At 47.6% G+C, this 16,642-nt stretch overlaps 1 protein-coding gene across 4 annotated transcripts in view; it reads left to right on the forward strand.

Moving 5' to 3' along the window:
* IWS1 (interacts with SUPT6H, CTD assembly factor 1) overlaps nucleotides 1–16,642 on the forward strand; it is a 273,237-nt gene that overhangs the window by 30,381 nt on the left and 226,214 nt on the right. For all 4 annotated transcript variants that reach the window (XM_086943814.1, XM_086943815.1, XM_086943816.1 and 1 more), the window contains exon 3: nucleotides 14,226–15,675. In XM_086943814.1, the coding sequence (XP_086799940.1) occupies nucleotides 14,226–15,675 (1,450 nt within the window). The remainder of the gene's footprint in view (nucleotides 1–14,225; nucleotides 15,676–16,642) is intronic.

Consider the following 16,642-nt stretch of genomic DNA (forward strand, 5'->3'; position numbering starts at 1 on the left):
GGCATTGTAAATGACAATGCCTTTTATTTATGCGTTTGAAAATCTTCAAGCGGTGCGTAAACAAGCACTTTGTACTTATAGTCTATGCTTATGAGAAGCAAGGCTGGCAGTCTCTTTTACTGCCAGCCTTGCTTCTCGTAAGCAAGGACTATACGTTCAAAGTGCGTGTTATGCACCTATTGCAGGTTTTTAAAAATACATGAATAAAAGGCATCGCCATTTACAATGCCAATAGCTCTAACTCTCGCAAATGCGAGACCTATTGCATTGCAAATGCTTGTATGTGCCTGTGTGTGACTAGAGAGGGTCTGAGACATTCTCATCGGGGAATGAATCTGAATATGTAGTAGCTTCACACTTTTAGCTCGTCCTGCATCGTCTTTTTAGCCCAACTAGAAGTCTAGTGTGGCGATGATCCACTCACTCCTATTCTTTAACTGAACCATAGCTGGATCTCCATATCTATCGTTCATGCTGCTGCATAGTTTCAAGCAATGCCTCCCTTACTCCTATGCCATGTTTATCCTTACTGTTGATATTTTCTAACGTGCTGTGCAATGTTTTGTTATGGTCCGACCACCCCACCCCCATGGGTCCAGTGCCTTGCATCAGGATATGAGCATGGGAAAGAAAAACGTCCTGCTTGGTACCATATGTGTTTGATAGTGACGTGTACATAGTAGTATCGGTGCAGTATTATTAGGCTTTCGGTATCTATTACTGTGTGTAGGTGCTGTACTTCTTTCCTTATCCTGCACGGTTACTCCTCTAGAATATTTTGAATACATTGAAAAGAATCTGTGATCCCCAGTTAATTTTCACATTGCCACTTCTTGCTTCTACTATTTGTGTTTCTTGTAGTAATAGAACATCTACATTATGTCCATTGGCAAATGCCAGACTTCCCTTATTCCACATCATGAATCTAGGCTGAGATGTCTGTAAATCACTCAGCACCTGCACGTTGTGATATAACTGTTCTATTTTGAGACATGGGTGTGTGGTTCCATATATGGTGGCCATTATCAACATCTCCTGCCACTAACTTCTTGCTATTCCCCACACTCATGCTGAAAGCCAATTTTCCAGAGAAGGACCCTAGAAGTAACCCTGGCCTACATCTTACCCTCCAACATTTCTTCTCCCCGACAACCAACATATATCAACTTGGCATAATTGCAAGGGGGTGACCAATAGAGCACTATGTATTGCCACAATGCTCTCATAATTTAAGGTCCCAAGCCCTTCTGATGTCATTAGTTTATTGTGGTAAGTTCCCCTTTCCGGGTCTGGTGAAAGAACACTTGCAGTTTTCCATTCACGTTGAATCAGAGTCTGGCTTGGTATGGCATGTTTAATGTTCATATCTTTCTGCGATTCTTCTTTACTGGCAGGTATTTACTGCTTGCTTCTTCAACTGCCTGGGTGTGATACAGATACATTGCTGTTTTTGACCCTGCATATGTTCTATCCTTCATTGCTCTTGTCATTGCTGGTGTCTCGTCACAATGTCCGTAATGTAGAGGATTTGCCAAGATAGGTCATTGTGGTGCTCTGGATATTGGTGCTCCGCACTTTCCCCACAAACACTTGTAACATGTTTTCACAACCAAACGGTTCCCCCAGCATTCTCTCAACAAATTCCTGCATACACCCCCCCATGACAGTCACTTTTGGAACCCCAATGAAGCGTAAATTACTCCTGCAAGATCGTGTATCTATATCGTTGCTCTGTCTTTTAATCTTCTCCAGCTCGTCCTCCTTGTCTAATTTGGTTTCTGAGATGTGATATTTGGCCATATCTATGCATGCAGCACAGCCTTCCAGTCTCTCTCACATTGTCAAGTCTCTTTGCCAGTGAGTCAATCTTGTTATTTATAGCAGCCAGCCTCCCTTTTATCTAATTCAGTAGCTCACTGAATCCTGCAGGCATATTCGTTTCCTCATGGTCCTCTGACATCATGGGAGTTTCCAGGCCAGTCACTCCTCCTTGTGTTTGTGGAGTTTATTTAGCCACAAAAGCCAGTTTGCCTTGTTTTGTATCCCCTTTCTCTATGCTCAACAATATCCGATCTGCATAGACCCCTTAAACTGTTGCTCATTCGTCTACGTGGTTATTTGAGAATCTCTCAAGCTGGAGTGTACTGGCTGCCAGTTTCTCATGTCACTCAATAAATTGATAGACCTAGTCTTCACGTGGGCTACAACCCCCTCTCTAGAAGGGAGGAGCTCAGGGATGTTTTTGTTGAGATGGGCGCGATGCCCTAAACCCCTATGTAAGGCTGGCGCGTGTGTAATAAAGTGCAGAGTTGTCACGTGAGGAGGCACCCCTATGATGAAGCATAACACCTCTGGTGTGTAAGGGAAACCATCCTGAAAAGGGAAACCCCCAGCTTTTGCATGGTAGAGTACTTTCAGACAGTTAAGCAACCTCCTTCAAGTCCGGACCCGTGGCCCCTTTTTCTGTGAGACATATATTAGGTGGGGAGTCGGCCCGCGCAGGTCCTTAAAACTCCTCTAGCCCCCAAGTGTATTGATAATATTGAAAAATTGACATGTAACAAGAAATAAAGCAATTGTTTTGTGTGTGAAAGCTCTGTAGGTCACAGTGCCTTGGCATGCTGGCATTTTGTGATATGCTTATTGAAGATTACACTCTGGATTCCAGTAATAAATGTCTTCTCAGCTGTGCAAACCGACAATTATAACCTTCCTAGCCTGTGTAAATGATGCAGATATTCACCCAGGATTAATCACTCGGCTGCTTTCAGAAAATATCTGTGTAGAAAAAATTTTTGGTTCTCACTCCCTTCAAGCTATTTTTTAAGTTCCTTCCCCTTTGTGTTTTCACAGTAGTAATAACGCAGTTTTAAAGCAGAAATATTTTTACTTGAATGGACATTTGAAAAGGGCTGGTTGACTAAGGCCTCCTAGCATGGGGTACAACAGACAGTGACCACCACCACACTTAGCTCTTATTTTGTAGCTCTCCTGGACACTGAGGATGACTAGCATGTTGGACCGACCTATAATCAATTCACTGATCCTCTGCCTGTTGCTACCTGTGTGAAGCCTTACTGTAGGAGAAACTGATACTTTTCCCACCACCTACCTACAGGAGATGAACTATGCTTCCTAGTAGGAATCAATATTGTGTTAGGAAGACTCAATATTGTGCCAGGAGGACTTTCACTAGGCCCCGCTGACTAGAGAATGGGTGTGGAGGATTTCTGAACAGCCAAGGCTGCTGAGGAAGCCATAAGATTTCTGCAGCCTACCTGACTAGAAGAAGGGATCCAGAACTGCAACGTTTTGGTTCTGGGGTTGCAGTGTCACGGAACCGAAACAAGCTGGAGAGCTGCACCACTTCTTACCCATTGTGAATCTTGTGGGTGCCTCTGTTGCCTCTCCCCAGTCATAGAGGAGCCAGTAGTCAATGGTTCTGCACACCATTGGTGTGGCAACTCGGCCTAAAGACTGACGGGAGGTTAGTCCATTTTCAAGAACCTTTTGATCCATCTCCCTTATTGTATAGTTCTGGTTTTGATGTTTTAAATTGCTGTTGAGACTCTATCACAAGGCAGTGCTCTCTGCTGTCTAGATGGTGCGATTGAAGGCCTGACATAGGGTCTTAAGCCAGGGCTAATGGCGTAATGTGCAGAAAATTATGTGGGAGGTTCTTAAAGGATCTTTCTATTGTCCTTTTTAGGTCGAGTTATTTATAACTCTGAACCTATTACTACTGAACGAAAATCTCTGAAACCAGCCGGATTTTGTGCAATGCATGTTGTGCACTCACCCATGAAGCTTCCCCAGGCGTGCGCTTGGCCTCGCAAAGGCTTGAAAGCTTGAAGGCAATCTGCTTACCCGCCCCCCCTGGTGTTTATGGCTTTTCTCGCTCGCTAATGTGTTTTTTCCCCTCCCACCCTTCCTTTGATGTCCACCGCGCGTGGCCTCTGCCTGTCGCCTCTCTGTCCTTCACAGCCCCTCTCTGTCCTTCACAGCCCCTCTCTGTCCTTCACAGCCCCTCTCTGTCCTTCACAGCCCCTCTCTGTCCTTCACAGCCCCTCTCTGTCCTTCACAGCCCCTCTCTGTCCTTCACAGCCCCTCTCTGTCCTTCACAGCCCCTCTCTGTCCTTCACAGCCCCTCTCTGTCCTTCACAGCCCCTCACTGTCCTTCACAGCCCCTCACTGTCCTTCACAGCCCCTCTCTGTTGTGGAATCTCAAATTTGGGGACTACATCTTCAAAACAAGCCCGTTCATGTTGACACTTGCAATTAAAATCCTTTCTTTCTTTCCTTTCATCCTTTCTTTTCTTCTTTTCTTTCTTGCCTTCCTTCCTTTCCATCCTTTCTTGCCTTCCTTTTCTTTCTTCCATTCCTTCCTTCCTTCCTTTCCTCCCTCCCTTTCATTCCTTTCTTGCCTTCCTCCCTTCTTCCTTCTTTCTTCCCTTCTCTTCCACAGTATAACTCAGCACCACCACAGTATAACTCAGCACCACCACAGCATCACTCCAGCATCACTCTGCGCCACCCCAGCGCCCCTCTGCGCCACCCCAGCCCCACTCTGCGCCACCCCAGCCCCACTCTGCGCCACCCCAGCCCCACTCTGCGCCACCCCAGCATCACTCGATCCAACAACTCCCTCGATCCCTCTCAGTCCAGATTTCGAGCCAAACACAGCACCGAAACCGCCATCATTGCAGCGACAGACGACATCCGAACACTACTGGACAACGGAGAAACAGTGGCCCTCATTCTACTCGACCTCTCTGCTGCTTTCGACACAGTCTGTCACAACACCCTTATACAACGCCTCAGCAACATCGGCATACAAGGAAAAGCCTTGGACTGGATCATCTCGTTCCTCGCTGGGAGAACTCAGAGAGTCCAACTTCCCCCATTCAAATCAGAGGCCACCGAAGTCATCTGCGGTGTACCACAAGGATCATCACTCAGTCCCACCCTCTTCAACGTTTACATGAGTCCACTCGCATCCATCGCGCGCCAACACAACCTTAACATCATCTCCTACGCTGACGACACCCAGTTGATCCTTTCCCTCACCAAAGACCCTAACACCGCCAAAAACAATCTTCACGAAGGCATGAAAGAAGTAGCCGAATGGATGAACAACAGCCGCCTAAAACTTAACTCAGACAAAACGGAGGTGCTCATCCTAGGATCATCCCCCTCTGCCTGGGACGACTCATGGTGGCCTTCGGCTCTGGGCACAGCACCCATACCCACAGACCACGCACGTAACCGTGGCTTCATCCTAGACTCCTCACTCTCGATGTCCAGACAAGTCAACGCAGTCTCATCCTCCTGCTTCAACGTACTTCGTATGCTCAAAAAAATCTTCCGTTGGATCCCCCCCCCCCCCCCCCCCCCCGAGACGAGAGAGCCTGTCACCCACGCACTGGTCACGAGTCGACTGGACTATGGAAACACACTATACGCCGGAATCACAGCCAAATTACAGATAAAACTCCAACGCATCCAAAACGCATCAGCGAGACTCATTTTGGACATCCCTCGCCAAGATCACATTACCGGCCACCTGAAAGACCTCCACTGGCTTCCCGTCAACGAGAGAATAACGTTCCGTCTCCTCACCCACGCACACAAGGCCCTTTATAAACTAGGACCCGAATGCCTCAACACTCGACTGTCCTTCTACACACCCACCCGTCAACTAAGATCCTCCAATCAAGCCCTCGCTGCAGTTCCGCGTATCCAAAGATCCACCATGGGAGGTAGATCTTTCTCCTACTTGGCGGCCAAGACCTGGAACTCACTCCCCACTCACCTCCGCCTTACACAGAACCACATCTCCTTCAGAAAAGAACTTAAAACCTGGCTATTCGACAAAAAATGCGTCCCTCGGCGCCACCCCAGCGTCCCTCGGCGCCACCCCAGCGTCCCTCGGCGCCACCCCAGCATCCCTCGGCACCACCCCATTACCACTCAGCACCACCCCATTACCACTCAGCACCACCCCATTACCACTCAGCACCACCCCATTATCACACAGCAGCACCACCACAGCACCACTCAGCAGCACCACCACAGCACAACTCAGCAGCAGCATCACCACATCATCACTCGGCGCTACCATTTCCATTTTATTTCACTTGCATAGCGCGTAAATCACCCGAAGGTCTCAGAGTGCTGGCAGCTGACAAGGATCCTTAAAACCAACAGATTCAGGAGGTCGGGGGCTCGATAAGCTAGAAATTAAAAGAGCCAGGTTTTTAGTTATTTTCGGAATTTCACATGATCTGGCTCTGCTCTCAGTGGGATGGGGAGGGAGTTCCATGCTTCTGGGGCGGTTTTGCTGAAAGCTCTATCTCCGTTTCTTACTGTTCGGACTCTGGGAACGGAGAGGAAGGCTTTACTGGAGGAGCGTAGCGTCCTGCTTGGGATGTGAGTTTTGAGTTTCTGTTCAAGATGAGCAGGTCCATGTCCATTTACTGCCTTATGGACTAGGCAGCAGAGCTTGAACTTTATACGCTTTTGTACGGGGAGCCAGTGTAGTGATCTAAGGCATGCTGCTGAGGGGGTGCGAGGAGGTAGATCTAATACCAGCCTAGCAGCTGTGTTTTGGAGGACCTGCAATCGGTTCAGTAGAGTTAGGTTGATGGCTGAGAACAGGGCATTCCCATAGTCCATCCTGTTAACAATGAGTCCCTGGACTAGGGGCATGCGTGCTGAGTGGGATCCATTTAAAGATCTTCCTCAGGCTACGCATCTGGCCATAACTGCTTCCCACTGTTTTTTTTTATGTGTTCAGACATGGTAAGCTTGTTGTCTAGAATTACTCCCAGGTTCCTGAGGTATGGCTTAGGGGCGGGGCAGGGACCAAGGGAGTCTGGCCACCAGTCCGATGACCAGATTTGGTCCGCTTTGCCGAAAAGCATGAGTTCGGTCTTTCCTGCGTTCATCATAAGATAGTTTCTGGTCATCCATTCTTGTATATTAGTCATACAGCTTTTGAACCTATTTTTTACGTCATCAGGGTTTTGGTTAATGGTGACGAGAATTTGAGTGTCGTCAGCATAGGATATGGCCCCAAAACCATTTTCTCTGATGATCTTTGCCAAGGGGGAAACATAAACGTTAAAAAGGGTCGGGCTCAAAATGGATCCCTGCGGGACGCCTTTATCATTATTGTAGGAGATAGAGGTGTGGGGGCCTAGTTGGACCCTTGATCGCCTGTTTCCAAGGTAGCTTGATATCCATTGAAGACCGTTGCCCTCGATACCAATCTCGGCTAGACGCTCTAGCAGAACGCGATGCGAGATGGTGTCGAAGGCCGCAGATAGGTCCAATAGAACCAGGGTGGCTGACTTTTTTGAGTCCAAGGACAGTCTTATGTTGTCCACGATCTCCAACAGGGCCGTTTCAGTGCTGTGGAATGCCCTGAAACCGGATTGAGATGGATCAAGGAGTTTGTTAGACTCCAGGTGGGCGATAAGCTGTTTGTTAATTAGGGTCTCCATGTCTTTCCCAAAGAGTGGTAAAAGGGAGATGGGCCTATAATTTACAAATTGATCCGGGTCTGCCGTGGGTTTTTTCAAAATGGGCCTGATTATTGCTTCCTTCCAGTGATTGGGGACAACACAGTGCTGTATTGATTGATTGAAAATGTTGGTCAAGGTGGGGATCAGAACTGGGGAGATTTGGGATATAACTTGTGGCGAAGCAGGTTCTCCCGGTGCTCCAGATTTCATTTTCAACAGAGTTTGGTTCACGTCTTTTTCGGTCAAGAGTGAAAACGATTTCAGCGTGGCGAAGTGGGTATTGAGGGAGTTTTGCCTTATGGTGTGAGGGGTAGTGGCCTCATCCTCTGTTGTTGGTTGGGGAAACCGTTTGTGAATTTCATTTATTTTCTCATGAAAGTAGGAGGCTACGGATTCCACCCAGTTCTTGGAATCAGGGGGCACCTGCTGTGTGCCTGGTGGTGTAGTGAACTCCTTGACAATATTAAACAGTTCTCGTTGTGAGTTTGCTGCTAGAGTGATCCTATTGCCTAGATAGACCTTTTTGGCCTCGACGATATCCTTCATGTACTGCCTATGAGCAACTTTATATAGTTCCCTGTCTTGGGCACTTTTTGTATGTCGCCATTTTCGCTCTGCCATCCTAGTGGAATATTTTATTTGTTTAAGCTCTGGCGTAAACCAGGGAGAATTATTTTTCGGAGGCTTAGATGTGCGCATAGGTGCTGTATCGTCTAGCGCAGTGGTGATAGCCGTTTCGAATTCCATGGCAGCTAAGCTAGGATTGGTGCATTGGGAAATTGAAGGAGGGGAAAAGGATTTGACAAAAGCTGGCATGGTGATTTTATTGCATGGTCTGCTTTTTTTCATCTTGCCTGGGCGGGTCGCCGGGATCTAAGATCCATTTATTGCGAATTCTATGATAGAATGGTCCGTCCAGAATCAGTCTGTGTGATCGTGACCTTTGGGGAGTTGGTATTTTGAACAACAAGGGGACCCCAATTGGTATCTTTGGGGAGTTGGTGCATGTAAGGTCAAGAGTGTGTCCAGCTACGTGTGTTGGACCTGTGGGGAGTAGACACAATTGTAGAGCCTCCAGGCTGGCAGTTAGGTCTATGGTGCAAGGGTCAGTGGTGAGTTCGAGATGGTAATTTACATCTCCCAGGAGGAGGAAGTTCTCCGAAGTAAGGGCATAGGGCGCTATTGCTTCTACTAATTTCTCAGAGAAATTTGTCTTGGAGCCGGGGGGTCTGTAAATGAGGGCTACCTTCCATGCTTCTTTGTTGCTCACAGTCATGGTGGCAATGAGCATTTCACCCCAGCATTCGAGGTAAGAGTCATTTATATAGGTTTTTATGGATGATTTATGAATTATTGCCGCCCCCCCCCCCTTTTTGTTGCCATGGCGGTCGAGTCTATGTATTGTATAGGCCGGGGGTAGGGCTATTGCAATATCTGGCGCGAACGATTCCTGTAGCCAGGTTTCTGTGACAAACAGTATGTCTGGTTTAACAGAGTCTAGGAGTGCCCAGATTTGTAGAGCGTGTTTGGCCATTGATCTTGCATTGCAGTAGAGGCAAACTAGGTTAGGTGGGGTCTTTGGGGCACAATTGGTGTTATGAGGTTTAGGTAGTTTGGTAGGAATTGGTTTTGGTTGAAGACTAGGGAGCTGGGATATAGAGAGTAAAGGCTTACCTGGGTTAAGGCTGTGTAGTTCAGTATTCGTATACCTGATGATGCCCATTTCTTGTTGCTGTGTGCAGTGAGAGGCGGGCCGGGAAGCAGGGTGACGAGCAGGATTTCTGGCGTCTGGAGTCGGCCGGGAGCGGACAGGCGCAGACGGGCTTGCCTTCGGCACGCCGCTGCGCGCATCCGCTCTGCGCACTGTACTAAGTAGGGCCAGTGGGCGGGACCGCAAGTGGGATCGAGGCTTGGAGCGCTGACCCTGCTAATTCCAGGGGAGAGCGACGCTTCCAAGATGGTGTGGACCCCTCCACTCAAACGGCACAAGCCGCGGCGGAACAGGGGGCACCGCAATTCAGGAGTGTGAAAACAGACTGTAAGTGCAACAATTTAAAAGCTAGTGCAATTGTTTTTTAAAATACGTTTGTAGTCAATGATCTAAAAACAAAGTGCAAAACAACAATATTAACAGCAGGGCACTGTGATTAGCTCCACAGTGTACTAAGAGTCTAAAAACACATTAAGCATGGTTTTACGGTCGTTTCCTGTAGCGTGAGCAGCCTAGATCCTGAATGTGAAATCGACAGGATTCTTGTCTGCGCGCGTCCGCTCTGTGCACTGTACCCCATTATCACTCAGCACCACCACATTATCACTCAGCAGCACCACTCAGCACCACTACAGCACCACTCGGCAGCACCACTCAGCACCACCACAGCACCACTCAGCACCACCACAGCACTACTCAGCCGCAGCACCACGCAGCAGCACCACAGCACCACTCGGCAGCACCACCACAGCACCACTCGGCAGCAGCACCACAGCACCACTCGGCAGCAGCACCACAGCACCACTCGGCAGCAGCACCACAGCACCACTCGGCAGCAGCACCACTCGGCAGCAGCACCACAGCACCACTCGGCAGCAGCACCACAGCACCACTCGGCAGCAGCACCACAGCACCACTCGGCAGCAGCACCACAGCACCACTCGGCAGCAGCACCACTCGGCAGCAGCACCACAGCACCACTCGGCAGCAGCACCACAGCACCACTCGGCAGCAGCACCACAGCACCACTCGGCAGCAGCACCACAGCACCACTCGGCAGCAGCACCACAGCACCACTCGGCAGCAGCACCACTCGGCAGCAGCACCACAGCACCACTCGGCAGCAGCACCACAGCACCACTCGGCAGCAGCACCACAGCACCACTCGGCAGCAGCACCACAGCACCACTCGGCAGCAGCACCACAGCACCACTCGGCAGCAGCACCACAGCACCACTCGGCAGCAGCACCACAGCACCACTCGGCAGCAGCACCACTCGGCAGCACCACCACAGCACCACTCGGCAGCACCACCACAGCACCACTCGGCAGCACCACCACAGCACCACTCGGCAGCACCACCACAGCACCACTCGGCAGCACCACCACAGCACCACTCGGCAGCACCACCACAGCACCACTCGGCAGCACCACCACAGCAACACTCGGCAGCACCACCACAGCACCACTCAGCAGCACCACCACAGCAACACTCAGCAGCACCACCACAGCAACACTCAGCAGCACCACCACAGCACCACTCAGCATCACCACATCATCACTCAGCGCTACCCCATTATCACTCAGCACCCCACATTATCACTCAGCAGCACCACTCGGCAGCACCACTCGGCAGCACCACTCGGCAGCACCACTCGGCAGCACCACTCGGCAGCACCACTCGGCAGCACCACTCGGCAGCACCACCACAGCACCACCACAGCACCACCACCACAGCACCACCACAGCACCACTCGGCAGCACCACCACAGCACCACCACAGCACCACTCGGCAGCACCACCACAGCACCACTCGGCAGCACCACCACAGCACCACTCGGCAGCACCACTCGGCAGCACCACCACAGCACCACTCGGCAGCACCACCACAGCACCACTCGGCAGCACCACTCGGCAGCACCACCACAGCACCACTCGGCAGCACCACTCGGCAGCACCACTCGGCAGCACCACTCGGCAGCACCACTCGGCAGCACCACCACAGCACCACTCGGCAGCACCACCACAGCACCACTCGGCAGCACCACCACAGCACCACTCGGCAGCACCACCACAGCACCACTCGGCAGCACCACCACAGCACTACTCAGCAGCACCACCACAGCACTACTCAGCAGCAGCACCACAGCACTACTCAGCAGCAGCACCACAGCACCACTCAGCAGCAGCACCACTCAGCAGCAGCACCACAGCACCACCACAGCACCACTAAGCAGCACCACCACAGCACAACTCAGCAGCAGCACCACTCAGCGCCACCCCATTATCACTCAGCACCACCACATTATCACTCAGCACCACCACATTATCACTCAGCACCACCACCACAGCACCACTCAGCAGCACCACCACAGCACCACTTGGCAGCACCACCACAGCACTACTCAGCAGCAGCACCACTCGGCACCATCCACCGCATCACTCGGCACCACAACAGCACCACTCGGCACCACCACAGCACCACTCGGCACCACCTCAGCACCACTCGGCACCACCTCCGCAGCATCACTCAGCGCAACCCCAGGTTATAGGTGTCACATTTGCGAAAGTTATAACTATTGGCATTGTAAATGACAAAGCTATTAATTTCGCTATTTTCAAAACCAACACATAAATAAAAAAAATTGTCATTTACAAGACCGAATAGCTCAAACTTTCCTAATCCGAGACCTATTGCATTGCAAATGCTTGTTGGTTTTGGATGGCCTCTGTGAGTTGGGGGCGATGTAGGTCTGATCTGTGGTGATGATGGCATGTTTGGACCAGACAAGATGCATCCGGTATGGCCAGTGATAATGGACCAGGAAGGTACAGATACAATCTAGGTTGTTTTCCTTGGAATTTGCTGTGTTGTGTAAAATTTGATGTGCTCAGTGTGGCTGCTATTAGTGTTGAGTGGAGTGTTGGATGTGGTTGAATGGTCTGCTGGTGCTGGCTGGGTTTCCAGTTAGTATGATCACAGCCTGGTCATTATCTGCTTGAACTGTGATCGACGGGATCATGACCACCACTATATTTGTCTAGTATTGAGACATCAGCAGAACGTGGCATCCGTCAAATTCTAGATTCTTTTTGGCTTTAACCCCTTCCGTGCGCGCAAAATTTCTGCGCTCTGCGGGAGTTCATTAGTGGGCGGGATTCGGCTGCCCAGGGGCTGTCCTCCACAGACGCCCACCGTGATGTGTGACTGCTCCTGGCCATCACGAACATACAAGGGGTGAGGGGTCATAATCTTTTTCCAAACAGAATTTTGTCCCGTACACTTATCCCATTGATTTTAAGTTTATTGGTAGCCGCTTCCCCACCCCATGTTATCTGCTCCTTATCACAAGTGTTCTCTGTCGAGTCTAGGTAGGCCATAGACCGCTCTCTCTTCTAGCAATCCACTAGTAATACTCTGGCTTGTTTACAGTATGGCTAAATTCCATGAATTTACAGAGGTTGGTAACACCCATCCCTAATGCTGAGTTTTATGGGTTACTTTTAAGTGTCTCAACGCTACAAGTATGTGCTCCTCAAGTTTTATCGCCTGATTATATGTTTGAGACACTGAAGTGGCATAAACATTATTGGAACTGTTCAACTCCTGGTATAATTGATTTGGTGAGTCTTCAAAATAGAATACTCAGCAATTGACAGAAGGTTTTTAGTCAACAATCACTTATGTAGAATAATAGACAAAAATATATGTATTTCGGTTTTGGAGGAAAATGATGTCTACTACTTGCTATGGGGTTAATATTTGTAAAGATACACTCTGGTGTACTGTTGTTTTGAATAATTAAACTGATTAACATGGAGATTTGAGAAGTAAACAACTAATGGTGCACCTTACCAGGATTTGAATGACTAGTTTGTATTTGTTTATTTTTATTTATGCCTGACTGCTGAGTGGATACATGGATTTTACTGCAGAATGTTTACTCAGCGGGTGCACATTTGTCTCATGTCTTTATTGAACTAGGCACATCACTACTAGACTACATAAAGACGGCATGCCTATGCTGATTTATGAAGTCTATCATGACCTATCACTTGCATAGATGATACACCTATGTTGTCTTACTAATTAGAGAACAGTACACCAAAGATGTTCGCTCCGTTTTCACTATAACCAAGGGAATGCTTTTTCTATCCGGAATTACCAATTTAGCTTCTACTTGATAGAGTAGTCTGAAACATCAAATAACATTTTCAGCTGCATCGCAAAGTATTGTCTTCTTGATACATGTGCAGGGTTCGACAAATCTGAAAAATTGTTCTAGTCCTGCAGGTCTAGTAACTTGGAAAATCCCCTCGACCCAACTGCAACCTACTTGACCTCTGTCTCTGAAAACGTATCAAAAGTGACAAGTTAACAAGATTTAAAGGCATCTTTATTGCTCAGTCCCTTTGTGAGCAATAAAAATGCCTTTAAATCTTGTTATCTTGTCACTTTTGATACGTTTTCAAAGACAGAGGACAAAAGTTAGTTTGTCTTCCGACTCACCAGAAAGGGCGAGTAGGACCTAAAAAATATCTCGGTCTCATCCATTCTCCCTCGCAAATCGGAGCGGAGTGGATTTGTCGAGCCCTGATGTGGTTTTATAGGATGTTGATCATTGTGTATTGATAATGCATCTTTATATTGACTACAATAAACTGTCTGCTCTAACCTGATTCCACAGAGATTTTATATGAAATTCGTCAAGCCTTAATTGATTTGGTGTAGCTATCACATTTGCCTCTGTCTTTCGCATTGTGCTTGTCAACCGAATCTGTTAAATGATATTCGAGTGCCAGTTCCTCTTGCAGTTAAATATAATCCTTAATTTCTGCATGCTTCAAAAATCAGACTCGCAAAAATCAATTTACCATTTTTCCCCATCCTGTGCTTTTATATCTTTATGCATATTCTGGCTGACTTCCTGTCATTTGTAGTCTGTTTTCACCCTAATTTGCTTTTTTTTGTGTGCTTTTTTTTGCAGAGCGATCATAGTGATGATGAGAATGTTTCGAAGAAGCAAGGTGATGATAGCGACTCTGAAAATGATGAACCTTCAAATCGCAACTCCAGTGACTCTGAGGATGATGGACCCAGACCTCGGAATTCAAGTGACATTGAAAATGAAGATGTTCAGAGGCAGAAGGACAGTGATTCTGAAAATGATGAACCTCCCGTTCATAATGCCAGTGACTCTGAAAATGAGGAACCACAAACTCGCAACTCCAGTGACTCTGAAGATGAGCCACAAATGAACAATGCCAGTGACTCTGATGATGAGGTACTCCACATTCACAAAGCTAGTGGTTCTGAAAATGATGAGCCACAAAATCACGATGCCAGTGATTCTGAGACTGAGGAGCTCAAAAATAATGCCAGTGGCTCTGAGAATGAGGGTGTTTCCAGGCAAATAGAAAGTGACTCAGAAAATGAGGTTCCCCAAAAACAGTCTGATAGCGATTCTGAAAATGAACAGGTCCCTAATCAGCAAGGTAATGACTCTGATAATGAGGGTCCCCAAAAGCAGCCGGCTAAAGACTCTCCTAATGAATCAAAAGCAAAGGATCATTCAAGTGACTCTGAGCATGAGAGTCCTAAAAAGCATCCCTTGAGTGATTCTGAAAATGAAAATCCACCCAATAATCAAGCAAGTGACTCTGATAATGAGGCCTCACCAAAGCGGCCACTAAGTGACACCAACAATAGACATCCCCAAAAACATCCCCTAAGTGACTCGGACAATGAAGAGTCTACTAGGCATGCTCAGAGTGACTCCGAAAATGAGGGTCCCCCTAAAAGTCCCCAGATTCACTCTGACCATGAGACACTACCAAAGCATCCTTTGAGTGATTCTGATGATGAGGATCTGTCAAGGAGTCCCAAACAAGTCTCTGACAATGAGGATTCAGCAAAGCGGACTGTAAAGAATGCAGACAATGAGGTTCCTGCAAAACGTTTTCCTAATGACTCTGACAATGAGGGTCCACCGAAGAGTCCTCTCACTGACTCCGACAATGATGGCCTCCCACAGAGTCCTCTAACTGACTCTGACAATGAGGGTCCCACAAAACATCCTTTGAGTGACTCTGAGAACGATAGCCCCCCAAAGCGGACTGGAGCTGGCTCTGAAATTGAAGAGCCTACGAATCACCAAGCTAGTGACTCTGATGATGAGGCTATTCCCAAGCGCAAAAAAAGAAAACTAGAGTCTGATGAAGATGACAGTGACATTGAATTTGGGAAAAAGAGAAAGGTTACTGCACAGAGCAATCATAATAGAAGAAAAACCCACAGCTCTGATAGTGAGAAAGATGAAAGTGAAGATGAGGGGCCAAAGACTCGAAAAATGTCCGAAAGTGATGGGGAGGAGAAGAAGGTTGTGAAAAGGAAATCTGCAATCCTCTCTGACAGTGAAGATGAAGAGGAAAAACCATGTAAGGGAGTACATTACCTATCGTTATTAATGTATCAACCATATCTAGTTTGTGTAGTAGTCAACATGAAGAGTTACTTTAATAGTATTTCATAAACATGCAGTTTTCTAACAGTTAAAGCAGTTGCATTGTTTCAAATATATTTTCATCCTGAACTGTTTGGCTTCTGTTCTAATTGATGTTTTCTTAGTTCTGGATTAGGATTGTCCCAGGTTCGTATTGATATTTACTCGTAGTGTGTCATGATTAATGCTTGACTGATTAGCTTCCTGCAGTGTCAACACTTTAACAATTTATTGTTGAAAAATCCTCCTGCGAATGTCATCTAAAGATTCTGTACTCCGACTCATTTGGACATCCTTCAGGTTTTTGGTGACCCTTATTTGGGTACCGGTCCCTAATTTCTTTCCTTGTCTTAAATTAGCGACTCTGAGCACTTAGAGGCTTGGGTGAATTACGTATTTAGTATCTCCTCAAAGTAGAATGCAGGAGAGATTTGAGTGGAAGATAATTGATTTTGAATGTCATTTTTCGGTTGGGAGTAGGGGGTAATGACAAAACTGGGGACGTATTTTTTTTGCTGACTTAAACCTGATTTAAAAAAAACATTTTAAAAGGTCAAAAGGAAAACCAAGGAGAAGAAATAACTATTGAGTGTTTTCTATGAAGTTAAACAGGACTTCAGCATCCTCTGTGACCGACCTGCGAGTGAATGAAATTTGGAAGAAGTTAGTGGTTGGCCGAGCTGCAAGTTTTTTCTTTTGGACATTGATTTCTTTTTTTGATGAAAGAACATATTCAGGAGTCTAGACATAAAGGCTGCAGCTAATGAAGATTCAAGAAGTTCAGATTAATGATCCAGTGGTCCTGTGCCCCCCTTTAACTTTATAATAAAAGTATCTTAACAGGCTATACTTCAAAGTTGGCCCCAGTGAAGTTGCATCCTTAAAAAAAAAAAGGGATTGAC

The sequence above is a fragment of the Lissotriton vulgaris genome, chromosome 11 (genome assembly GCF_964263255.1).
Source record: "Lissotriton vulgaris chromosome 11, aLisVul1.2, whole genome shotgun sequence".
NCBI classification, from domain to species: Eukaryota; Metazoa; Chordata; class Amphibia; order Caudata; family Salamandridae; genus Lissotriton; species Lissotriton vulgaris.